We start from the raw sequence: 26,460 nt of genomic DNA on the forward strand, positions 1-26,460 counted from the left end.
TTGCCTTCATGTTTGATAATTCGCAGCGGGGCAAGATCAAAAATGATAAGATCTTGAGGTGGAGGATTGAACTCTCCACCTATAATTACGATATAGTATATCGTCCTGGGAAGCTCAACGAGCCCCCAGATGCCCTGTCCCGTGGCACATGCGCCGGCGCGCAAGACGACCGACTACAGGCTATCCACGACGACCTCTGCCACCCGGGGTCACCCGGCTCGCCCATTACATCAAGGCCCGCAATCTGCCCTTCTCCACCGAGGAGGTCAAAGCTGTAACCAGGAATTGCCAAATTTGTGCAAAGTGTAAACTGTACTTCTATCGACCAGATAAGGCCCACCTGGTAAAGGCTTCCCGGCCCTTTGAACGCCTCAGTATTGATTTCAAAGGGCCCCTCCCCTCAAATAATTGCAATACCTATTTCCTTAACATTATAGACGAGTTTTCCCGTTTGCCATCCCATGCCCCGACATGACCACCCCCACCGTTATCAGAGCCCTGCACAGCGTCTTCACACTGTTTGGTTTCCCCAATTATGTCCACAGTGACAGGGGCTCGTCCTTCATGAGCGACGAACTGCGTCAGTACCTGCTCAGTATGGGCATTGCCTCGAGCAGGACTACCAGTTACAATCCCAGGGGTAACAGGCAGGTGGAGAGGGAGAACGCGACGGTCTGGAAGACCGCCCTACTGACCCTACGGTCCAGGAATCTTCCGGTTTCCCACTGGCGGGAGGTCCTCCCCGATGCGCTCCACGCATTAGGTCCCTCCTTTGCATGGCCACAAACCAGACTCCTAATGACCGCTTGTTTATCTTCTCTAGGGGAACTACCACAGGGGCCTCGCTTCCGTCATGGGTGAGGACACCAGGCCCTGTCCTCCTTCGGAAACACATTCGGACCCATAAGACCGACCCTCTGCTAGAGAGGGTCCAGCTCCTGCACTCAAACCCACATTATGCATACGTGGAAAACCCTGACGGCCGGCAGGATACCGTCTCCCTCCGATACCTGGTGCCTGCAGGCTCCTCCACCACTACCAGTAATGTACCCCTCCCCCCCCCCCACACTATACCCCGCGCAACCCCCCGTGTCCTGCGCCCCCGCACCTATTTCGTTTCCGTGCTCCCTTCCACCCGGCACACTAGTCCGCAGGAACGAAGCTCCGAAAGAACCGCCCCCAGAGTCCACCACCGGACCCGCACCGAACACACTTCCACAGCCATCCGAAACGGCTGCGACACCAGTGCTTCGTCGGTCACAACGTACGATCCGGGCACCGGACCGACTGAATTTGTGAATCCGTCACCCCCGCCGGACTTAATTTTTTTTTACAGGGGGTGAATGTATAAGCACTATTAATTCACCAGTATACAGTAGTCCCCCGTTATACCGCGCTCCGCAATACGTTCGCGATATACGGCGGGGGGGCTTATGGACCCCAACTGTCAGCTTCCCTCTCCGGATCAAAGTGAGCCGGTCGTGAAATTGACACTGCCGGCTGATTGGAGGGAGATTCAGTGAGAGAGGAGCAGCGTTCCTGGTAAGTTTCTGTGGGTTTCCTAATATGAACTAAGGGAACTAGGTGGTGGGTTATGCAGATTCTATTCATATAGTTTCAAGGACCAGGAGAAATTGATGCTGTCAGTTTATTATAGCAATCAAACCTGCAGCCACTGCTGCATATTGGCTCTGCAACTTTTTTTTGGGACCGGAAGCATTGGATAAAACCTTCGATCAGAGTTCTGATAAGAACTTACTTTAGTTGCCTGCAGAATTATTACATTATGCTACCATAAGTTAAATATAAGTTAAAGTAAGAAAGTAGCACTTCTAAATTTATTTAAAAATCTATGCATGCGCTTCCCATTGTGAGTCTACAGGGGTCTGATCTCTCCCCCCGCCCCCCGTAGACTCACAATGGGAAGCGCATGCATAGATTTTAAAATAAATTTAGAAGTGCTACTTTCTTACTTTAACTTATATTTAACTTATGGTAGCATAATGTAAGTTAAAGTAAGAAAGTAGCACTTCTAAATTTATTTAAAAATCTATGCATGCGCTTCCCATTGTGAGTCTACGGGGGTCTGATCTCTCCCCCCGCCCCCCGTAGACTCACAATGGGAAGCGCATGCATAGATTTTTAAATAAATTTAGAAGTGCTACTTTCTTACTTTAACTTATATTTAACTTATGGTAGCATAATGTAATAATTCTGCAGTCAACTAAAGTAAGTTCTTATCAGAACTCTGATCGAAGGTTTTATCCAATGCTTCCGGTCCAAAAAAAAAGTTGCAGAACCAAAAAAACCCCATCGTGGATATCCGCGGCTCGGATGCAACGCGGGTGGCTGTCTTGGACCCCAACACCCGCGTTATAACGGGGGACTACTGTACTGTGTTGCATTATGCCATGCCATTAACCCTGTGGGCTCCATCTATGGGCCACTGTGTGGCTTCACCCACAGGGGGAGATGTGGAGCATGTACAGGCTCTGCCCAAGGCTCCGCCTCTTATAGGAAGTATAAGAGCAGCTGACCTGCGGGACCGCCTTCAGTAATGTACCAGTCACAGGCAGGCAAAGTTGTAAGCTGATTAAAACCACCATTTACTTCGACTCGAGTCTCTGAGTGAATTGATGGTCGCATCAATATGGTTTTGGGTTAATTTAAGGGTAAATATTGTTGTTGTTGAATAAAATTGGTTTGATTTTATACATGTATTCTCCTTTGTTTTCCTTGCTAACAAAGACATTTGGGTAAAATATTTGATTAGTGCACTGGTTGAAGTATCTGAGATTTTACAGATCAACAATGCTTTTTTGAGAGACAAATACGGAATTGGTGAGGCTGGAGGAGTCCTCCTGCAAGGAAATGACCCTCCCGGGCCCTCGCCATGACAGTGCTCCCATCCCCCCATCAAAGTACACACCCAACCCAGGGGATGCTAGCATTTAGGGACCTTTATATAGAGGACAGACTCACGCCCTTCGATGAGCTGACGAAAGACCTGGACCTGCCGATGGCACCTCCAAATTAAACACTCTCTCTGCAAGGAGACAGCAAAGTACTCCAGGGCCTCGCAAGACATTTTACTAGAGGAACTAGTTAACATAGACAGTAAGGAAGGGGGGAACTGTGGGAACATATACGGATGGTTTCTGGACAGGAAAGACTACACTGAACGAAGCTCGATGGAAATGGGAGGAAAAATTGGGGACGGAAGTGGATTGGGGACTCTGGAGCAAAGCACCGGACAGGGTCGATTCCACCTCTTCCTGCGCTAGGCTAAGCCTCATGCAGTTTAAAGTGGTGCACAGAAAACACCTGACTAGAACCCAAATGAGCAGGGTCTTCCTGGAGGTGGGGGACAAACGTGAACGGTACCAAGGAGGCCCAGCTAACCATGCCCCCATGTTCTGGGCCTGTCCCAGCCAGATCTTCATATGGGGATGAGGGCTGATGCTCTGGCTTTTGCAATCCTAATCACACACCAGAGAAGGTACACACAAGAAAAAGCGGGGGAAGGGGGAGGGGAGGGAAGTAACTCAAGGGAAGCACAAAACGAAGCACAGGACAAGGGGAGGAGGGGAAGGGCCATGCAGCACCCACCCCCCCTCCAATCAATAAAAACTAAAAGCCCCAGCAGAAAGAAGTGGAGCACAATACAGGGCACCCAGGGCAGATGGCAACACTAAGAGGGGAACTAAACCACCAACGAGGGAAGGGGCGAGGAGGTGGGAGTGGGGGGGGGGAGGATGGACCTCATGTGATAAAAGGTGTAAATAACGTGTTTGAAAATACCAGATACACAGGAGCTGTTAAACTGCAAAACACCAATAAAAATATTTAAACAAAACAATGCTTTGTTGAATGTTTCCTCAGTCTTCCAACATTTTGGTTTGTCTCTGCATTTTAGCAAGGTTCTGGATTTTCTTCCTCTTGCTGCTACCATGTTGTTGGTAACAGATTGTTATGCCTTAAAGAATATTCCGTAGTCTTCTGTGGGTTAACTGTAAGTTTTTATGAACTACATGTACAGTAGAGAGTACAGCTAGGAGCTGTCTCCAAGCCTGGATCTACACATGTCTCTGCTCAACACCAGACTGAGCCCTGGGTCTTGGGTCATGTGTCTGCCTACATCTCTGTGTAGACCATAATGTCATCAGTCTCACTTACCTGTATCTGTTTTGTGAGGACCACGAAGAATCCAGCACGAGATTTCAGGATGCAAAGAAATAACATTTATTTACAATAACATATATATATACAACAACAGCAGCAGCAACTTCCCTTGCTGCTCACCCCTCTCTCTCTGCTGGTTCAAAACTGGCCAGCTTTATGTATGCAGGGAGTCTGCTAATGATTTCTCTGCCCCCCCTCATTGGGGAAGCTCATACTCCCATAGGATTGTGGGATTGTCATTAGTCCCCAGCCAATGGTAAGCAGGCAGGTTATAACAATCTGGATAGGAGTTGAGCACTAGTCCCACCTATATCTATGCACAAGTTGGATGCTTGCACCTGTACAAGCTGCTGTCTCTTACCTATGTCTGAGTTGGTCACTGGTATCACTTACCTGTGTCTGTGGACGAGCTTGATAGCTTCTGGACTCATGGGATTATGACTGGACATGAGGCTGCCACGTGGCGTGCTGGAACCAGAGCAAGCAGGACTGATCTTGTCCATTCCAGGAAGATCCTTTGTGGAAAGATTGAATGCTGAATGAGTTTAGTATTTCTGCTTGGCATCATAAAGTTCCCATTGATGAAAGATGCTTATGCAGATGAATGAATGAATAACATACATGCAATTCATTACATATCACTCAAAACAGTCTGAGCTCACACTGCAACATTACCACAAGGAACTTGCCATGATATCAGTCATTTTTCCACTCAGGCATTGGGGGAAAGAGCACTGCCTTCAACTCATCCTTAGAGCACACTGCATCTTTTAGTCACTTTACTGAGTGGTCAATCTGTGAGACTGGACAGTGAATGTCAGTGACTGTTCTGAAGTGGGGACATCAGAGTCAAGCCCAATCCTGTCCAAGTCAGATCCACTTACAGGGCAGATTTTCAAATGGTTAAAAGCACTCCAGTTTCCAATATAAGTACATTTCATATCAGTCATTAATTTAAGTGAATATTTGGATCGGTCGAGGGAGTGCAGGAGCGGTAGGAAAAGAAAACATCAACCCAGTACCCCTGCCCTATCACTGTACTCTCTTACAGCCCTACAACTATGGGTGGCACAGTAGCACAGAGGTTAGCACTGATGTCTCACAGCTCCAGGGACCCGGGTTCAATTCTGGTCTTGGGTCACTGTCTGTCTGGGTTTCCTCCAGGTGCTCTGGTTTCCTTCCACAGTCTAAAGATGTGCAAGTTCGGTGGATTGGCCATGTTAAATTGCCCCTAAATGCCCAAAAGGTTAGGTGAGGTTACTGGGTTACTGGGTAGAGGGGTGGGTTTAAGTAGGATGCTCTTCCCAAGGGCCGGTGCAGACTCGATGGGCCGAAAGGCCTCCTTCTGCACTGTAGATTCTATGACTCGATTAACTCTCTATTATTTGCTCTAATCCACTTCGTGTCTCTTGTGCATCACTGATTTCCATTGTTTAAAAATGGATCCCAAACAAAAGAATCGTATTAAGAGGGGCAACCAAAAGGCCCACAGAGTTGGGGTTAAGGAAGCTTGAAAAGAGGAGAGGGAGGTGGAGTGGCAGAGGTGGAAGGGAATGAATTCCAGAGTGTGGATACAATGGGGGCGATTCTCCGCACTCACGACGGTGTGGAGAATAGCGGGGGTCGTAAATTTTTACGGCCACGCTGGTCTGACGCCCTCCCGCTATTCTCCCCCCCCCCCACGCCCACCTCCCGACACGAATCGCTGCCCGCCGTTTTTTTACGGCGAGCAGCGATTCTCAGCTGGCCGATGGGCCGAAGTCCAAGCCCTTTACGACCGTTTTTAGGAACGTCAAACACACCTGGTCTGACCGTTCGTAAAAACGGCCGTAAAGTTGTGATCTTGGGAACCATGGCACCGTTGGCACGGCAGTACCACGGCCGTGCCAATGGGTGCCATGGGCCCGCGATCGGTGCCCACCGATCGCGGGCAGCGGGTACTTACCCCGCGCACTCTTTGTCCTTCCGCCGCCCCGCTGTATCCATTCGCGGGGCGGCTGAGGGGCATCCCGGCCCGTGCATGCGCGGGTTTCGCGCAAATGCGCGATGACGTCATCCACACATGCGCGGGTTGGAGTCTTCCAATCCGCGCATGCGCGGCTGACGTCATGTGACGCGTCAGCCGTCGCAAACTCTGGCAAGCGGGCTTAACGAAATTCGTTAAGCCCGTGATGCCGGAGTTCACAGCCGTGGCATGCTAGCCCCGACCGGGGAGCAGAATCGGTTCCCGGTCGGGGGGGCGGAGGCTGGCGTCAAACCCGCCCGTTTTTGATGCCAGCCTCACGATTTCTCCAGGTTTCGGAGAATCACGCCCATTATGGCTGAAAACATGGCTGCCAAAGGTGAGGCGAGAGGAATCAGGAATGGGAAACTGGGCTCAGGTAGATTATGACAGGGAGATTGTGAACAGTCTGCTTTCGTCTGACACAATGGCTGAAAAGGGAGATAGGTACAGAGTTTATGATGGGGACTTTTGATGTTATTTCTCAATATTTAGCTGGAGGAAACTGAATTATCCGGATCTGGATTTCAAACAAGCATTCTGACAAACTGAGACAGAAATGGAAGGGACCAAAGATGCATCCATGGAGAGGTACCAGTACTGGTACAAGGAGTGATTCCCTGCAATGCAGGAGGAAGCCATTCAGCCCATCGGGTCTGCACTGACCCTCCAAAGAGCATTCTATCTGGGCCCAGTACACCACCCTATTCCTGTAACCCAGTAACCCCACCTAACATGCACATCTTTGGACACTAAGGGGCAATTTAGCACGGCCAATCCACCCAATCTGCACATCTTTGGACTGGAGGAGGAAATCGGAGCATCTGGAGAAAACCTACGAAGATACAGGGCGAGTGTACAAACTCCACATGTACAGTCACCCAAGGCCAGAATCAAACCTGTGTCCCTGGCTCTGTGAGGTAGCAGTGCTAACCACTGTGTCACCGTATCAGTCACTGCTGGAGATGCTGTATCTAAAATTGGATACTTAAAAGTGGAATCAAATGACGACTATTCTAATAAGCTGAACAATGGAGGAAAGGAGTTAGAGGAGGGTATGTGATTGGATTGGATTGGATTTTGTTTATTGTCACGTATACCAAGGTACAGTGAAAAGTATTTTTCTGTGAGCAGCTCAACAGATCATTAAATACATGAAAATAAAATAAAATAAAAGTAATACATAATAGGGCAACACAAGGTACACAATGTAACTACATAAACACCGGCATCAGGTGGAGCATACAGGGGTGTAGTGTTAATCAGGTCAGTCCAGAACAGGGCCGTTTAAGAGTCTGGTAACACCGGTGAAGAAGCTGTTTTTGAGTCTGTTTGTGCGTGTTCTCAGACTTTTGTATCTCCTGTCCGATGGAAGAAGTTGGAAGAGTCGTTATTCGAGATCCGGCCCACTATGGTCGTATTGGCAGCAAACCTGAAGATGGAGTTGGAACCAAATTTTGCCACGCAGTCGTGGGTGTTCAGGGGGCCTTGCGGAGCCCCTGTATTTTGGACTATTGTGGAGGAAGTGTTGTTGTTTATTCTTACTGATTGTGGTCTGTGGGTCAGAAAGTCGAGGATCCAGTTGCAGAGTGAGGAGCCAAGTCCTAGGTTTTGGAGCTTTGATAAGAGCTGGGCTGGGATTATGGTGTTAAAGGCAGAGCTGCAGTCAATAAATAGGAGTCTGATATGGGAGTCTTTGTTGTCGAGGTGCTCTAGGGATGAGTGTAGGGCCAGGGAGATGGTGTCTGCTGTGGACTGGTTGCGGCGGTATACGAATTACAGTGGATCAAGGTGATTCTGGGAATATGGATGTGATGCGTTTCATGACCAACCTCTCGTAGCACTTCATTATGACTGAAGTCAGGGCCACCGGACGGTAGTCATTGAGGCACGTTGCCTGATTGACCATGCTAAAAACTGTAAATGGGTTGAATCATAGAATCATAGAATTTACAGTGCAGAAGGAGGTCATTGGACCCATCGAGTCTGCACCAGCACTTGGAAAGAGCACCTTACTTAAGCCCAAACCTCCACCCCATCCCAGTAACCTTGTAACCCCACCTTACCTTTTTTGAACACTGAGGGCAATTTAGCATGGCTAATCCACCTAACATGCACATCTTTGAACTGTGGGAGGAAACCGGAGAACCCGGTGGGAACCCATGCAGACACGGTGAGGATAAAGGGGGCTAATGCACCACTGTCACCATCACAGAGAGTAATTTATGACTTTTGATAGGGTTGTTTCCCTCACTTGTGCCCTCGTTTGCAAGAGTAACTTCCAATGCCTGCACCAACACTACAACAATAACCTGCATTTATATAGAACCTTTAACATAGTAATTGTCTCAAAGCATTTCACATGTTATCGAACAAGGTGTGGCACTGAGCCAGAAAAGTAGGCTATTACTATGCAAAGACAGATGGCAAGTCAGAAGATTGGGCAGAATGTAAGGATGACAAAAAGATTAATAAGGAGGTAAAACATTAGAATACCAGAGAAAGCCAGCCAGGTTTTATAAATATTTAAAAAAGAAAAGAGTCAACAAAGTGAGCGTTTGTCATATAGAAAGTGAACCTGGAGCATTGATGATGGAAAACAAGGGGATGGCAGATGAAATGAACAGGTATTTTGCATTAGTCTTTACTATAGAGGATACAAGTAACATCTCAGAAGCACCTATAAACAGGGAAATGGAAGGCATGGAGGAACTCAGGAAAATTAATCACCGGAGAAGTGGTAGAGTAAATTGTTGGAGCTGTGGGCTGACAAGAGCCCCGGTCCTGATGGGCTTCATTGTAAGGTCTTAAAGGAAGTGTCTAGTGAGGTAGTCGATGCATTGGTTTTATTTTTCCAAAACTCCCGAGATTCAGAGAAGGTCCCATTAGTTTGGAAGATAGCAAATTATTTAAAAAGGAAGAGAGACTGAAAACAGGAAACTACAGGCCAGTTAGTTGAACATCTATCAAAGGGAAACTTTTTAAAGCCTTTATTAAAGATGTCATAGCCGGGTGCTTGGAAAGATTCAAGGCAATCAGGTCGAGACAACATGGTTTTTGAAAGGCAAATCATGTATAACCAATTTATTGGAGCTCTTTGCGGAAGTAACATGTGCTGTGGGTAAGGGGGAACTGGTGGATATACTGTACTTAGATTTCCAGAAGTGCCACATCAAATGTTATTGCAGAAAATAAAAGCTCATGGTATACAGGTATAACATACTAGCATAGATAGAAGATTGGCTAGCTAATAGGAAACTAAGAGTTGGCATAAATGGGTCTTTTTCAGGCTGGCGAGATGTAATAAGTGGGGGGTGATTCTCCGAACCCGGCGCGTTTGACGCGGCGCCGGCTGCGGGCCCCTGGAATCGGTTGGGCCGCCGATTCTCCGGCCTGCATGGGCCAAGCGGCCGCGCGGATACGACAGAGTCCCACTGGCGCCGTTCACCCCTGGTCGCTGCCGGCGGGAACTCTGCGCGAAGGGCCGGAGGGGTGGCCTGTGGGGTGGGGAAAAGTGATCCTTCACTGGGGGGGGCCTCCAATGGGGTCTGGCCCGCGATCGGGGCCCGCCAATCGGCAGGCCGGCCTCTCCCTTTTCCGGGCCTACACTGTTGCGCAGCCGGCCCCTGAACACCGACGCCATGTTGAGTCGGGGCCGGCGCGCAGAAGAAGTCCCGCGCGCATGCGCAGGTTGGTGCAGCCCAACTGCGCATGCGCGGGTTGGCGCGGCACCCATTCGGTGCCGGGAAGGGAGGTTGGAGCGGCATGAACCCTCCAGCGCCATGCTGGCCACCTGTGGGGGACAGAATCGGTCGTACCCGGGTCCGGTTCGCGCCGTCATGAAACGCGATGGCGTTCATGACGGCGCGAACACTTGGTCTCCATTTTGGAGAATCGCCCCCCCTGGTGTGCCACAGGATCAGTGCTGGGACCTCAACTGTCTACAATTTATATAAATGACTTGGATGAAAGGACTGAAGGGATGGTTGCCAAATTTGCTGATGACACACAAAGATAGGTAAGTTGTGAACAGGACATAAAGAGGCTACAAAAAGGTATAGATAGGCTAAGTGGTGAGAGATTGCAGATCTCTGAGGTACAGAGGAATTTTGGTGTCCTGGTGCATGAATCACAAAAGACTAGCATGCAAGTACAGCAGGTAATGAGGAAAGCTAATAGAAATGTTATCATTTATTGCGAGTGGAATTGAGTAGGGAGGTTATGTTCCTGTTGTCAATGATCATCAATGAGACCACATTTGGGATACGGTGTACAGTATTGGTCACCTTATTTAAGGAAGGACGTATGTGCATTAGAAGTAGTTCAGAGAGGATTTACCAAACTAATGCCTGAAATGGGTGAGTTGTCTTCTGAGGAAAGGTTGGACAGGCTGGGCTTGATTTAAACATGTAAGATCCTGATGAGTATTGACAAGGTGGATGTGGAGAGGATGTTTTCTCCTACGGGAGAATCTAGAATGAGGGGTCACTGTTTAAAAATAAGGGGTCGCCCATTTAAAATGGAGGTGCGGCAAAATCTTTGTGCTTGGAGGATTGTGCATCTGTTGATGAAAAGGCAGAAACAGAGTATTTGAATATATTTATGGTAGAGGTGGATTTATTCTTGGTCAGCAAGGGGATAGGTTATCAGGGATAGGCGAGTTGCAGATACGGTTACTATCAGATCAGCCATGATCTTATTAAATTACATTACTGGCTCAAGGGGCCAGCTCCTGCTCCTTGTTCCATTTTCGGGACTATGACCCCACGCTGTCGTGAAAACTATGGGGTGGGATTCGCCAACCTCCTGCCGGGTCGGAAATCCCACCCTGCCGCCTCGACGGCGCCGTTTCTCAGGCAGGGGTGGGGTTCACGCCACGCTGGCCCAGCAATTCTCCGGGCCCCGATCGGCGTGGGTTACGCATGGTCCCACATGGCGGGAACTGGCAGGTAAGTCGGATGGGGTGGTCCTTGGGGGGGGGGGGGGGGGAATCCAACCCCGGGGGCCCCCCCATGGTGGCCTGGCCCGCGATTGGGGCCCACTGATCTGCGGGCGGGTCTGTGCTTTGGGGCAGGGCCGGCTCAAGGCACCGGGAACTCGGGCAGTCGCCCGGGGTGCCATGTGCTAGGGGGCGCCAGACTCGGGTCCCGCGCATGCGCAGTTGGGCCGGTGCCAACCAGCGCATGCGCGGTGGCCGCCCTCCCCCAGGGCGGCCCCCCCCTCGGTCCGCCCCGCCCCCGGTCCGCCCCCTCGGTCCGCCCGCGCCCCCGGTCCGCCCGCCCCCTCGGTCTGCCCCCCCGCTCGGTCCGCTCCCCCCCCGCCCCCCCCCCCCCCCCTCGGGTCCGTTCCCCCGCCCCCCCTCAGGTCCGCCCCCCCCTCGGTCCTCCACCTCTCGGCCCCCCCCCCCCTCTCGGCCCCCCCCCTATCGGCCCCGCCCCCCCTCTCGGCCCCGCCCCCCCTCTCTCAGTCCCGCCCCCCCCTCTCGGTCCCGCCCCCCCCCTCTCTCGGCCCCCCCCCCCACTCGGCCCCCCCCCCCCCCCCCCGCCCCCTCTCGGCCCTGCCCCCGCCCCCTCTCCAGAATCCAGCCCGTGGTTTTAAGGGAACATCGTAATCAAAGACAGAAGAGATTTAGGGAAGGAATTCAAGAGTTTAGGGTCTTGGCACAGAAAGCATGACTACCAATAATGGAGAAATTAAAATCAGAGGTGTTCGAGAGGATCAGAGGAGTACAAATATATTGGTGAGATGTTGGGCTGGAGGAGATTGCACAGGAAGCAAGGGCCTAGGTCATGGAGGGACTTAAAGATGAAAATTTTTAAATCAAGGCATTACTAAATTAGAAACTAATGTAGGTCAGTGAGGGTAAGGGTGATGGGTGAATGGGACCTAATGTGAGTTAAGATTCAGAAGCAGTGTTTTGGATGGCCTCAAGAATATGGAGGGTGGAAAGGGTATGGGAGGCCGGCCACAACTGCATTGGAATAGCCAAGTCTGGAAATAAAAACCAAAAGACTTGCATTTATACTTCAACCTCGTGACCACTGGATGTCTCAAAGCACTTTACAACCAATGAGTACTTTTGAAGTATTGTCACTGTTGTAACACAGAAAATGTTAGAGGTAATAAAGGTGTGGATGAGGATTTCAGCAACAGATGAGCTGAGCCAGCAGGAATGGAATCCGGCTATGTTCCAGAGTTGGAAATAGATGGCCTTGGTGATGGTGCAGAGATGCAGTTGGAGGCTGATCTTGTGGTCAAAACTGAATGCCAAGACTGCAAAGTCTGGTTCAGCACCAGACAGTTGCCAGGTAGAGGACCTGAATATTTAACTGAATGCTCTCAAATGAATATCTCCCTACAAGTATACTCATCTGTGCTTGTCTTCAAAATTTACCCACCCTACCCCAGTCCAATGCCAGCATCTCCACATCATGGCTTCAAAATGTAATAGGGACAAAAATTAGCTCCATGGATTTTTTCCAGTAGGGGTGAGTGGACAGTGATCAGATGTGGGGACTCCAATTAATTTCTCCCTTCCTATCCAGAGGCATCTAGGATAATCTTGCCCCTACTGTAGGTCTGCTTGACAATGGCACAGGTTAGGGAATTAACCCAGGGAGTTTCTGGACTCACACAAAACAGCGCTGTTACACGCTGTTGTAAAATCAGTCGAGCTTAAATGTCTCTTAACACACTGCACCAATCAGCAAAAGGGTGAGGGTGATGACAGAAAATAATCTCCACAGGGTACTGACGCAAGAACCTCACTGTACTGTAACATGTTTTTACACATTGTCATGGAGGAATACAAATATCTGTTTGAAATGTAAACATCATAGAAGTAATCTGTCCCCTTCAGTTACATCTCAAGATCATTTAGTAAGTGAGCAACCGCATCCAAAGGATTGTCATGGAAACAACAGCTTCCGTGTCTGCATTTTCCTTCTCTCAATAAGAATGCTTTCAGACTTTTTAAAGTCGTGCTACTGATTAGCCTAGTAGTTTATTATGCAGCACAGCCCTTTTAAGACATTATACTCTAATTTGCAGGTTTGGGTTGGAATTCCTTTTTTTGACAGCATTCCTGTCAAAGATCAGCCATTTAACAATACTGTACCCTCGGTGTAAGCCTTGCGCGATGGATCAACAAATTAGCATTAGTCCCATGTCCAAGTCACCCGCCTGCTGAGCACGACCCCCTCCTGGGAACAAGAGCCACTGAAGTTCACCTTGTGGTGAGCATCAATTAATTTCAATACAGCCACCCAGGGTCAGTGGGCTTTCGCACCTTAGAGTTGGATTCAGATCCAGTCTAGAATAAAGAGATAGAAGTCTCTTCAATGGTGGCTATGAGGGACCCATGTGAAATCATTTTGAGTGGGTACGGGCCCACAGCACAAAAGTAGCATTTGGCACAAAATCAGGAAAGTTATTTAGAATATCTCAGCATGTTGACAGAAGTTGGGGATAAGTCATATTGTTGGCATAGAGTTTGTAAACATTTATTATTTGAATGTGGGGTCACTGCCAAGGCCAACATTTATTGTCATCCCTTGTTTCCCTTTGGTAGGTGCTCGTGAACCACATTCTTATACTCCTGCACTCTTTGTGCAGTGTGTACTCCCTCAATGTTCTTAGGTTGAGAGTTTGAAGATGTTGACCTGGGCATAAGGAAGGAATAGCGATTATGCATCCAAGTCAAGGGAGTTAGATATAGCACTTGGGGCTAAAGAGGTCAAAAGGTACGGGATAAAAAGCGGGAACAAGTTACTGAATTGGATGATCAGCTATGATCAAAATGAATTGTAAGGCAGGCTCGAAGGGCCAAATGGGCTCCTCCTGCTTCATGATGTTTCCATGAACTCTCCAGCCTTCGTCCTTCTAGACGGTGGAGGACCTGGTTTAGGAGGTGCCATCAAAGAAACCTTGGCCTGTTTCTGCTGTGTTCCTGTAGATACTAAATATGCGTACATGTTGCATGGGAACAGCAGCACAGTGGTAATACATTGGACTAGCAATCCCATAGCCTGGATTAGTGCTCCAGATAAATGAGTTCAAATCCAACCATGGCAGCTGGGGAAATTTAAATTCAATTAAATAAATCTGCAATAAAAATCTAGGGCACGGTCTACCGGCCACGTTACGTCTGAATGGGAGCACAACATGGCTAGTAGATACCGGGAGAAGCCTCCCACCAGCCAGTACACCTCGTGGGATCTATCCGGACCTCAAGAGGTGACATGGATCAGGATTCCATGACCAAGCTACGTTTGCTTAAGTTTGTTTTAAACGCATACTAAGGCGTACTCACTTGGGATCTACTGGCTTCCCAGCATCTAATGAACCCGCATGGAGTTCCCAACAAGGTGCCTGGGGTTCTACTGGAATATTGGAAACCCCTGCGTGGTCAGGGACAGTGCACGGTGGTTCCCTGGCTCTCCTCCTGAACATGGGCACCTTGGCACTGCCACCCTGGCAACGCCAAGGCGCACTGCAAAGCCGGCAGGAGCACTGCCAAAGTGCCAGGGCATCAGTGCCTGGGTTCCTGGGGGGTACTGCCAAGGTTCAGGGCCTGAGGGGGGCCATGCTCTTGAAATGAAGGTGGAGGGGGCTATGAAGGGTAGGGGGCATGTATGGCGAATATGAAGGAGTCTCTGAAAGGTTGGGGGTGAGGTCTGGGGGTCCTGGAGGGGGCCTGAAAGGGGGTGGAAAGGCCTGAGAAGGGGGGCTTTCAGTGACCCCGTAGCAGGTGTCAATCTTGGAAGGGTTTAATGGGTAATGCCCATATGTGTGGGGGGGTTGGCGTTGCCCATGGGTGGGAGATGTGGGGGACTCGCAAGCTCAAGCAGAGATTGGGGCACTCTTTCAAAATGGCAGCCCAATCTCTTGAGGGACCGGTCTGGCCAGTGAGTTCAGCTCCCCAGTAAGAAAATAATTCTAAGTGTGGTCTAAACCAGTGAGAAACTCCCCGGGGTCCAATAAAACAACTAAGCGTGGCTCGATAGCAGTGGGGAAATTGCCGACAGCCGGCAGGAAACTCGCAGCAAAACCCACCACAAACGCCACTTAAGAGGGCGGGATTCTCTGGTCCATCAGCAGCATTTTCCTCAGTGGCATGCCCTCGCCAGCAGCGGGATTCTCCGTTCGCGCCACCTGCCAATGGGATTTCCCATTGTGATCATTGCACGCCACCAGGAAACCCACAAGCGTGAGTGCGCTGTCGGCAGAACGAAGAATCCTGCCGGCGAAGAATCCGGTCCAGAAACCTTTCCGTTATATCGCACCATAAGACATAGGAGCAGAATTAGGCCATTCGATCATGGCTGAAACGGTTCTCATCCCCATTCTCCTGTTTTCTCCCAACATTCTTAGTGATGGGACCATGAAACTATTGGATTGTTGTAAATAAAAACAGCTGCCGCACTAATGTCGCTCAGGGAAGGATATCTGCAATCCTTAACTGGTATGGTCTACATGGGACTCCAGACCGACAGCTAACTCTCAAATGCCCTCTAAAATGACTGCTCAGTTGTACTAAACTGCAACAGAAATGTCAAAGAAGAATAAAACATGATGGACCAACTGGCATTGACCTTGACACTGGCTATGGCACATCCATTCCATTTCATACACCTACAAAGTACTCACTAACGTTCAATTCAAAAATTGGGGGAGTTGCTCCACAAACTAGTCAAGCAACAGCTATATATCTTTCAGCCATCGTCCTATATTACTCCATCATCACCCCTGGGTTGAACCAGTCTACCAAGACCCACTTGAGCTGGTGGCACAGTGGTATATGGTCAGAAAGAGTTACATGCACAGACATAGAACATACAGTGCAGGAGGCCATTCGGCCCATCGAGTTTGCACCGACCCACTTAAGCCCTCACTTCCACCCTATCCCCATAACCCAATAACCCTTCCTAACCTATTTTTGGACACTAAGGGCAATTTAGGATGGCCAATCCACCTAACCTGCAAGTCTTTGGACTGTGGGAGGAAACTGGAGCTTCTGGAGGAAACCCACTCAGACACTGGGAGAACGTGCAGACTCTGCACAGACAGTGACCCAGCAGGGAATCGTACCTGGGACCCTGGCGCTGTGAAGCCACAGTGCTAGTCACTTGTGCTACCGTGCTGCCCGAGTTGCCGTGACAGACCTCAACATTGAATCCCATGGAGTCTCATGATATCAGACCAAACCTGGGCATGGAAACTTCCTGCTGATTATTATCTTTCCATCATCTGATTAATTGGTACTCCTTCACATTGAACATCACTAAGAAAAGGCACTGAGAATACAGAGTGTATTAGTGATGGTATATTTCCATATACATCACCATGGGTGGTTTGGCAGCACCACCACTGACTGAACTGCCTGAGTGCTGAAGGACATATGTATCTGTTAGTCTCGCTTGCAACAGGAAGAAAAACTACTTGACTTCGCCTTCACAAACTTACCTGTCCCAGATGCATCTGCCAATGAGCATTTTGGGAGGATTGACCACCATATTGTTCCTTCTTCACAGTGAGCAGACTGTCCAACATGTCGGGTGGCAGTACCATTGGAACAGATTCAGAATAGATCTTTCAGAATAGGCACCTTAAATGTGGGCATTGGTGGGCTCCATGGGCCATCATCAACAGCAGAATTCCCCTCAACCACAATCTGTAAACACATGGGGTGAAATTCTCTGACCCCCAGCAGGGCCGGAGAATCGCCTGGGGCCGCCGAAAATCCCGCCCCCGCCGTGGCAGAGATTCTCCGCCACCCGGGAAGTGGTGGTGGCGGGAATCTCGCCACTCCGATCGGCGAGACCCCTGCGGTGATTCTCCGGCCTGGATGGGCCGAAGTCCCGCCGCAGGGAGGCCTCTCCCGCCGCCGAGGTTTGAACCACCTCTGGAACGGCGGGATCAGCGGCGCGAGCGGGCCCCGGGGTCCTGGGGGGGGGGCGGGGGGCGATCGAACCCCGGGGGGTGCCCCCACGGTGGCCTGGCCCGCGATCGGGGCCCCCCGCTCAGACTCCGGGCCAGTGCCCTGGGTGCACTATTTTCCTCCGCGGTCGCCATGGCCTTTGCCATGGCGGAAGCGGAAGAGAACCCACATCGCGCATGCGCCGACATGCCGCTGACGTCACTGCCGGCGCATGCGCCGACTGGCGAAAGCCTTTCGGCCAGCCCTGCTGCCTGGGGCGCCCGTTTTTTGCGCCAGTCTTCTGGTGCAAACCGCTCCGGCGCGGGGCTGGCCCCCAAAGGTGGGAAGAATTCCCCACCTTTGGGGAGGCCCGACCCCTGAGTGGTTGGCGCTACTCCCCTACCCGGCGTGACCGGGTAGGGGAGAATGCCGCCCCCGATCTGACATACTCCTCAAGCTAACATTACCAACAAGCAAAGGACCAACTTTGGTTCAATGAAAAGTGCAGGAGAGCATCCAAAAATAAAATACAGGACTATACACATGCTAAACAGTGCAAGGAGCATGGACTAGGCAGAGCTAAATGATCCCACAACCAATGAATCACATCAATGCTTTGCTGTTCTGCCACATCGAGTTATGAATGGTGGTGGATAATTGAACAATTAACCGGAGGAAGAAGCTCCACGAATATCTCATCAATGATGGCAGAATGGGGAGTGGCTGCGTTTTCACGAGCTCTGGCTCTGCTCGATTTTTAATCCTTTCTTTTATCCTTGTGCGCATTTCATAATTGTCATTTTTTGGGACATATACCTTACAGTATGTCCCTTGATGATTGTGATTGGAGTTTTGCAATGGGGAGCCGAGTTAAATTGTAAAGAATCCTTGTGTGATTGAGGCAGTTGGAGTTGGTTGGGGTGGGGCCTGGCTTTCAGTGGCATGGTTGCTGAAGAGAGAGCCTGTGCCTTAGTGGTGCAGTGTGCATCGGGATGATAGCCACCTCTGAGGTATTGCACTTCGTGATGATCTTGGCTCCGTGGTGCAGGTGCTTGGTGCTCACCTTTAAACTGCAAAGTATCTTTGGGAGAATAGTGGAGGCGCAGGAGAGAATCAATGCATTTGATAGAGCACTTTCCCCAGTAAGGGCCTGCCTTTGGTTTGTTGCGATCCTGCTGCATGGCGTGTTGCATATCCTGACAGATTTGGGAGATGGGGGCAGGACAAGGAATAACTGTGTCCAGTCTCTGGTGGGAAGTGAGAGGTGAGGTCCCGATTGAGCTTAAAGATTGGCTGCAATGCCTTAGTATTCCTGATTTGGAGGCTGGGCGTATCAGATTTGACGGAGCACGATATATCCGATCTTTGAGGCATGTGGTCAGAGGGGCCCCGACCGCTGGCCTTATATTAATCTATTCTAAGTGAAGGTGCTTCGTTCATTTGAATCCTCGAGAGATCCTGAGCAGTGTTCGGTGATGGCGTTGGCCTTTTCGAACATCATAGATGATGTTATTATCCACCGGTTCTTCAACAATTCTGGCTGTCACTCCCTTACAATTATGATATTGACTATTTGTTGTTCTCTTTTCGCCTGCAAGAGTGTGCGAGGTGGATGCATTGGTGGTCAAGTTCCGGGATTTTATAGACTCTGGAACTGTCCCTGCAGATTGGAGGGTAGCTCACGTCACTCCGATATTCAAAAAGGGAGGTTGAGAAAATGCAGGGAATTATAGACCAGTAAGCCTAACATCGGTAGTGGGGAAAATGCTTGTATTCATTATCAAGGACTTTATAGCGGAACATTTAGAAAGCAGTGGCAGGATCAGTGTCAGCATGGGTTTATGAAGGGAAAATCATACTTGACAAATCTGTTGGAATTCTTTGAAGAGGTAACCAGTATAGTCGACAAGGGGGAGCCAGTCGATGTGGTATATTTGGACTTTCAGAAGGCGTTTGACAAAGTCCCCCATAAGAGATTATTGTGCAAAATTAAAGTGCATGGTATTCGGGGAAATGTATTGAGATGGATATAAAACTGGTTGGCAGAGAGGAAACAAAGAGTAGGGATTAATGGGTCCTTTTCTTTTATTGTATAAATTTAGATTACCCAATTATTTTTTCCAAATAAAGGGGCAATTTAGCATGGCCAATCTACCTACCCTGCGCATCTTTTGGGTTGTGGGGGTGAAACACATGCAGACACGGGGAGAATGTGCAAACTCCACCCGGACAGTGACCCAGGGCCGGGATTTGAACCCAGGTCCTCAGCGCCGTAGGCAGCTGCTGCTCTGGGATTAATGGGTCTTTTTCAAATTGGCAGTCAGTAATCAGTGGGGTATCACAGGGATCGGTGCTGGGACCCCAGCTATTCACAATATATATTAATGATTTGGATGAGGGAACAAAGCGTAATCTCTCAAAGTTTGCAGATGATACCAAATTAGGTGGGAGGGTGAATTGTGATGAGGAAGCAAGGATCCTACAGCTTTTTCTTGCTGTGTTGTGTTGTTTGTTAAAATATAAAACCTTAATAAATACATTTAAAAAAAAAGTGATGACAGAGTGTATCAGTGCAAGAGAAAAGGATGAAACATTTGTAACTATCTTCAAGCAGAGGTGCCAAGTGGATGATCCATCCAGGCCTTCTCCTGAGGTCCCCTGAGTGTACCAATTTGGTACACTCCCCATGATAAAAATAAATGGCTGAGTGCACTGGGTACCATAAAGGCTTTTGGGCTCTGCTGGCATTCTGGCAAAGTGCTGAAGATTTGTGCTCCAGAACAAGTTGCGCCTCTTGCCAAGTTGTTCCAGTACAGCTACGACACTGTCCAGCTATCTCTTACACATAATTAGCAGGATAAATCCAATCCAGCCAAGTTCTGCCCCAGACTATTCTTAATTAGATGCGATGGTGAGTGTCATCAACAGTGCTATAAGGCAGCACTAACTCAGCAATAACCAGCTCATCAATGCTCAGCACACTAGCAGTGGGTAGCACTATTGCTTCACAGCGCCAGGGTCCCAGGTTCGATTTGCGCCTTGAGTCACTGCCTGTGCGGAGTCTACACGTTCTCCCCGTGTTTGGGTGGGTTTCCTCTGGTTGCTCCGGTTTCCCCTCACAAGTCCCGAAAGATGTGCGGTTAGGTAAATTGGACATTCTGAATTCTCCCTCTGTACCCGAACAGGCATCGGAATGTGGCGACTAGGGTCTTTTCACAGTTACTTCATTGCTGTGTTAATGTCAGCCTACTTGTGACAATAAAGATTATTATTATTATTATTATTGGTTCCACCATAATACAGATACCTTAAACACAGATCTGAGTACAGCTTAGGCCAACACATTTTCAAAAGAGCTTAATTACTGAGGTGAGGTGACAGGCAGCGATTGACCAAATGTGGCATCAAGGGGCACATGACAAAACTGAAGTTAATGGGAACCAAGTGGAAAAACTCTCCACTGGCTGGAGACATACCTAAAACAAGGGAAGGTGGCTGTGATCGTTCGAAGTCAATTATCTCAGCTCAAAACACAGCAGAAGTTCCTCAGGGCAGTGTCCATGCCTCAATTATCTTCAGCAGCTTTTATCCATCATGAGGCCAGAAATGGGAATGTTTGATAATGGTTGCAAAATGTTCAGTACTATCTGCAACTCTAGAGATACTGAAGCAGTCAGTGTCTATGTATAGTAAGACCTGGACACCATTGAGACTTGGGCTGATCAGTACCAAATAACATTTGTGCCACAGGTAATTACCATCTTGTGTAAGAGAATCTAACCACCTACCCCTGACATTTAATGGCAATACCATTGTTGAATATCCCACAATCAATATTGTGGGGATTACCATTGACCAGAATCTAAATTACATCACTATGGCTGCAACTGCAGGTCACGGGTTAAGAATTGAGTGATGTGTAACTCACCTCCTGACTCCCCAAAGCCTAAGACACAAATCAGGGGTGTGATGAAATTTCCTGCACTTACCTGTTTGAGTACACTTCCAACAACACTAAAGAAGCCCAACACAATCCAGGACAAAGCAGTCTGCTTGATTGGCACCACAACCACAATATTAAACATTCACTCCCTCCACCGCTGTATATGGTGGCAGCGGTGTATACTACCGATCGCAGTAACTTGCCAAGGCTCCTTTAACAGCACCTTCCAAACCCACAACTTCTCCCGTCTAGAAAAACAAGGATAGCAGGCACATGGGTACCATCTGTAAGGTCTCTCTGCAAGCTACATACCATCCTGATTTGGAAATATATTGCTATTCCTTCATTATTTCTCGGTTAAAAATCTGGAACTCCTACCCACAACACGGTGGGCGTACCTCCAAGGACTACAGCGATTCAAAAAGGCAGCTCATTACCACTTTCTCAAGGGCAATTTGGGATGGGCAATAAATGCTGGCCCTGCCAGCAATGTGCCCATCCTATGAATGAAAAAAATGCAAGCTATTAACAACCTTGATGAGCATAAAACAAAACATCCTCTTAAAAAATTAATGTTTGTCTTAACGTACATACAACGACGGGTTGCATCAGAACTGGACGGGTTGCATCCGTACCAGAGGGGCTCCAATATCCTGGGAGGGAGGTTTTCCAGTACTCTTTGGGAGGGTTTAAACTAAATTGGCAGGGGAATGGGAACCAAATTTGGAGTCCAGCAACTAAGGTAGCCGATGTTCAGGACGTCAAAGCGTGTAGTGAGGCAGTGGGGAAGGTAACACTGACAAAGGAGAGTACTTGCAGGCACGGAGATCGGTTGAAGTGCGTATACTTCAACGCAAGAAGCATCAGGAATAAGGTGGGTGAACTTAAGGCATGGATCGGTACTTGGGACTACGATGTGGTGGCCATCACGGAAACTTGGATAGAAGAGGGGCAGAAATGGTTGTTGGAGGTTCCTGGTTATAAATGTTTCAATAAAATTAGGGAGGATGGTAAAAGAGGTGGGGGGGGTGGCATTGTTAATTAGACATAGTATAACAGCTGCAGAAAGGCAGTTTGAGGAGGACCTTCCTACTGAGGTAGTATGGGTTGAAGTCAGAAATAGGAAAGGAGCAGTCACCTTGTTGGGAGTTTTCTACAGGCCCCCCAATAGCAGCAGAGATGTGGAGGAACAGATTGGGAAACAGATTTTGGAAAGATGAAGAAGTCACAGGGTAGTAGTCATGGGTGACGTCAACTTCCCAAATATTGAGTGGAAACTCTTTAGATCAAATAGTTTGGATGGGGTGGTGTTTGTGCAGTGTGTCCAGGAATCTTTTCTAACACAGTATGTAGATTGTCCGACCAGAGGGGAGGCCATATTGGATTTGGTACTTGGTAATGAGGGAGAATTTTGGAGAGAGTGACCACAATTCTGTGACTTTCATTTTAGTAATGGAGAGTGATAGGTGGTGCAACAGGGCAAGGTTTACAATGGGGGGAAGGGTAAATACGATGCTGTCAGACAAGAACTGAAGTACATAAGTTGGGAACATAGGCTGTCAGGTAAGACACAATTGAAATGTGGAACTTGTTCAAGGAACAGATACTACGTATCCTACGTATACTACGCAGCCAAGTTCTGCCCCAGACTATTCTTAATTAGATGCGATGGTGAGTGTCATCAACAGTGCTATAAGGCAGCACTAACTCAGCAATAACCAGCTCATCAATGCTCAGCACACTAGCAGTGGGTAGCACTATTGCTTCACAGCGCCAGGGTCCCAGGTTCGATTTGCGCCTTGGGTCACTGCCTGTGCGGAGTCTACACGTTCTCCCCGTGTTTGGGTGGGTTTCCTCTGGTTGCTCCGGTTTCCCCTCACAAGTCCCGAAAGATGTGCGGTTAGGTAAATTGGACATTCTGAATTCTCCCTCTGTACCCGAACAGGCATCGGAATGTGGCGACTAGGGTCTTTTCACAGTTACTTCATTGCTGTGTTAATGTCAGCCTACTTGTGACAATAAAGATTATTATTATTATTATTATTGGTTCCACCATAATACAGATACCTTAAACACAGATCTGAGTACAGCTTAGGCCAACACATTTTCAAAAGAGCTTAATTACTGAGGTGAGGTGACAGGCAGCGATTGACCAAATGTGGCATCAAGGGGCACATGACAAAACTGAAGTTAATGGGAACCAAGTGGAAAAACTCTCCACTGGCTGGAGACATACCTAAAACAAGGGAAGGTGGCTGTGATCGTTCGAAGTCAATTATCTCAGCTCAAAACACAGCAGAAGTTCCTCAGGGCAGTGTCCATGCCTCAATTATCTTCAGCAGCTTTTATCCATCATGAGGCCAGAAATGGGAATGTTTGATAATGGTTGCAAAATGTTCAGTACTATCTGCAACTCTAGAGATACTGAAGCAGTCAGTGTCTATGTATAGTAAGACCTGGACACCATTGAGACTTGGGCTGATCAGTACCAAATAACATTTGTGCCACAGGTAATTACCATCTTGTGTAAGAGAATCTAACCACCTACCCCTGACATTTAATGGCAATACCATTGTTGAATATCCCACAATCAATATTGTGGGGATTACCATTGACCAGAATCTAAATTACATCACTATGGCTGCAACTGCAGGTCACGGGTTAAGAATTGAGTGATGTGTAACTCACCTCCTGACTCCCCAAAGCCTAAGACACAAATCAGGGGTGTGATGAAATTTCCTGCACTTACCTGTTTGAGTACACTTCCAACAACACTAAAGAAGCCCAACACAATCCAGGACAAAGCAGTCTGCTTGATTGGCACCACAACCACAATATTAAACATTCACTCCCTCCACCGCTGTATATGGTGGCAGCGGTGTATACTACCGATCGCAGTAACTTGCCAAGGCTCCTTTAACAGCACCTTCCAAACCCACAACTTCTCCCGTCTAGAAAAACAAGGATAGCAGGCACATGGGTACCATCTGTAAGGTCTCTCTGCAAGCTACATACCATCCTGATTTGGAAATATATTGCTATTCCTTCATTATTTCTCGGTTAAAAATCTGGAACTCCTACCCACAACACGGTGGGCGTACCTCCAAGGACTACAGCGATTCAAAAAGGCAGCTCATTACCACTTTCTCAAGGGCAATTTGGGATGGGCAATAAATGCTGGCCCTGCCAGCAATGTGCCCATCCTATGAATGAAAAAAATGCAAGCTATTAACAACCTTGATGAGCATAAAACAAAACATCCTCTTAAAATATTAATGTTTGTCTTAACGTACATACAACGACGGGTTGCATCAGAACTGGACGGGTTGCATCCGTACCAGAGGGGCTCCAATATCCTGGGAGGGAGGTTTTCCAGTACTCTTTGGGAGGGTTTAAACTAAATTGGCAGGGGAATGGGAACCAAATTTGGAGTCCAGCAACTAAGGTAGCCGATGTTCAGGACGTCAAAGCGTGTAGTGAGGCAGTGGGGAAGGTAACACTGACAAAGGAGAGTACTTGCAGGCACGGAGATCGGTTGAAGTGCGTATACTTCAACGCAAGAAGCATCAGGAATAAGGTGGGTGAACTTAAGGCATGGATCGGTACTTGGGACTACGATGTGGTGGCCATCACGGAAACTTGGATAGAAGAGGGGCAGAAATGGTTGTTGGAGGTTCCTGGTTATAAATGTTTCAATAAAATTAGGGAGGATGGTAAAAGAGGTGGGGGGGGGGTGGCATTGTTAATTAGACATAGTATAACAGCTGCAGAAAGGCAGTTTGAGGAGGACCTTCCTACTGAGGTAGTATGGGTTGAAGTCAGAAATAGGAAAGGAGCAGTCACCTTGTTGGGAGTTTTCTACAGGCCCCCCAATAGCAGCAGAGATGTGGAGGAACAGATTGGGAAACAGATTTTGGAAAGATGAAGAAGTCACAGGGTAGTAGTCATGGGTGACGTCAACTTCCCAAATATTGAGTGGAAACTCTTTAGATCAAATAGTTTGGATGGGGTGGTGTTTGTGCAGTGTGTCCAGGAATCTTTTCTAACACAGTATGTAGATTGTCCGACCAGAGGGGAGGCCATATTGGATTTGGTACTTGGTAATGAGGGAGAATTTTGGAGAGAGTGACCACAATTCTGTGACTTTCATTTTAGTAATGGAGAGTGATAGGTGGTGCAACAGGGCAAGGTTTACAATCGGGGGAAGGGTAAATACGATGCTGTCAGACAAGAACTGAAGTGCATAAGTTGGGAACATAGGCTGTCAGGGAAGGACACAATTGAAATGTGGAACTTGTTCAAGGAACAGATACTACGTATCCTTGATATGTATGTCCCTGTCAGGCAGGGAAGAGATGGCCGACAAGAGAGGTTGAATATGTTGTTAAGAGGAAGAAGGATACTTAGGTAAGGCTGAGGAAACAAGGTTCAGACAGGGCACTGGAGGGATACAAGATAGCCAGGAGGGAACTGAAGAAAGGGATTAGGAGAGCTAAGAGAGGGCATGAAAAGTCTTTGGGTAGAATCAAGGAAAACCTTTTACACATACGTGAGGAATATGAGAATGACTAGAGCGAGGGTGGGTCCGATCAAGGACAGTAGTGGGAGATTGTGTATTGAGTCTGAAAAGATAGGAGAGGTCTTGAACGAGTACTTTTCTTCAGTATTTACGAATGAGAGGGGCCATATTGTTGGAGAGGACAGTGTGAAACAGACTGGTAAGCTCGAGGAGATACTTGTTAGGAAGGAAGATGTGTTTGGCATTTTGAAAAACCTGAGGATAGACAAGTCCCCCGGGCCTGACGGGATATATCCAAGGATTCTATGGGAAGCAAGAGATTAAATTGCAGAGCCGTTGGCAATGATCTTTTCGTCCTCACTGTCAACAGGGGTGGTACCAGGGGATTGGAGAGTGGTGAATGTCGTGTCATTAACACTGATACTGCAGGGATCAGTTCTGGGTCCTCTGCTGTTTGTGATTTTCATTAATGACTTGGATGAGGGAGTTGAAGGGTGGGTCAGTAAATTTGCAGACGATACGAAGATTGGTGGAGTTGTGGATAGTGAGGAGGGCTGTTGTCAGCTTCAAAGAAACATAGATAGGATGCAGAGCTGGGCTGAGAAGTGGCAGATGAACTTTAACCCTGAAAAGTGTGAGGTTGTCCATTTTGGAAGGACAAATATGAATGCAGAATACAGGGTTAACGGTAGGGTTCTTGGCAATGTGGAGGAGCTGAGAGATCTTGGGGTCTATGTTCATAGATCTTTGAAAGTTGCCACTCAAGTGAATAGAGCTGTGAAGAAGGCCTATGGTGTGCTAGTGTTCATTAGCAGAGGGATTGAATTTAAGAATCGTGAGGTGATGATGCAGCTGTACAAAACCTTGGTCAGGCCACATTTGGAGTACTGTGTGCA

General features: G+C 48.4%; 1 protein-coding gene across 1 annotated transcript in view; it reads right to left on the reverse strand.

Annotated features, from left to right (window-relative positions):
• The window catches only part of dock3 (dedicator of cytokinesis 3), a 1,304,448-nt gene that overhangs the window by 91,917 nt on the left and 1,186,071 nt on the right, over positions 1-26,460 (reverse strand). The window contains 1 exon segment of the mRNA XM_038810823.1: positions 4,576-4,697. Coding sequence (XP_038666751.1) covers positions 4,576-4,697 — 122 coding nt within the window.

Source organism: Scyliorhinus canicula, chromosome 11 (assembly GCF_902713615.1).
Source record: "Scyliorhinus canicula chromosome 11, sScyCan1.1, whole genome shotgun sequence".
In the NCBI taxonomy this organism is placed as follows: Eukaryota; Metazoa; Chordata; class Chondrichthyes; order Carcharhiniformes; family Scyliorhinidae; genus Scyliorhinus; species Scyliorhinus canicula.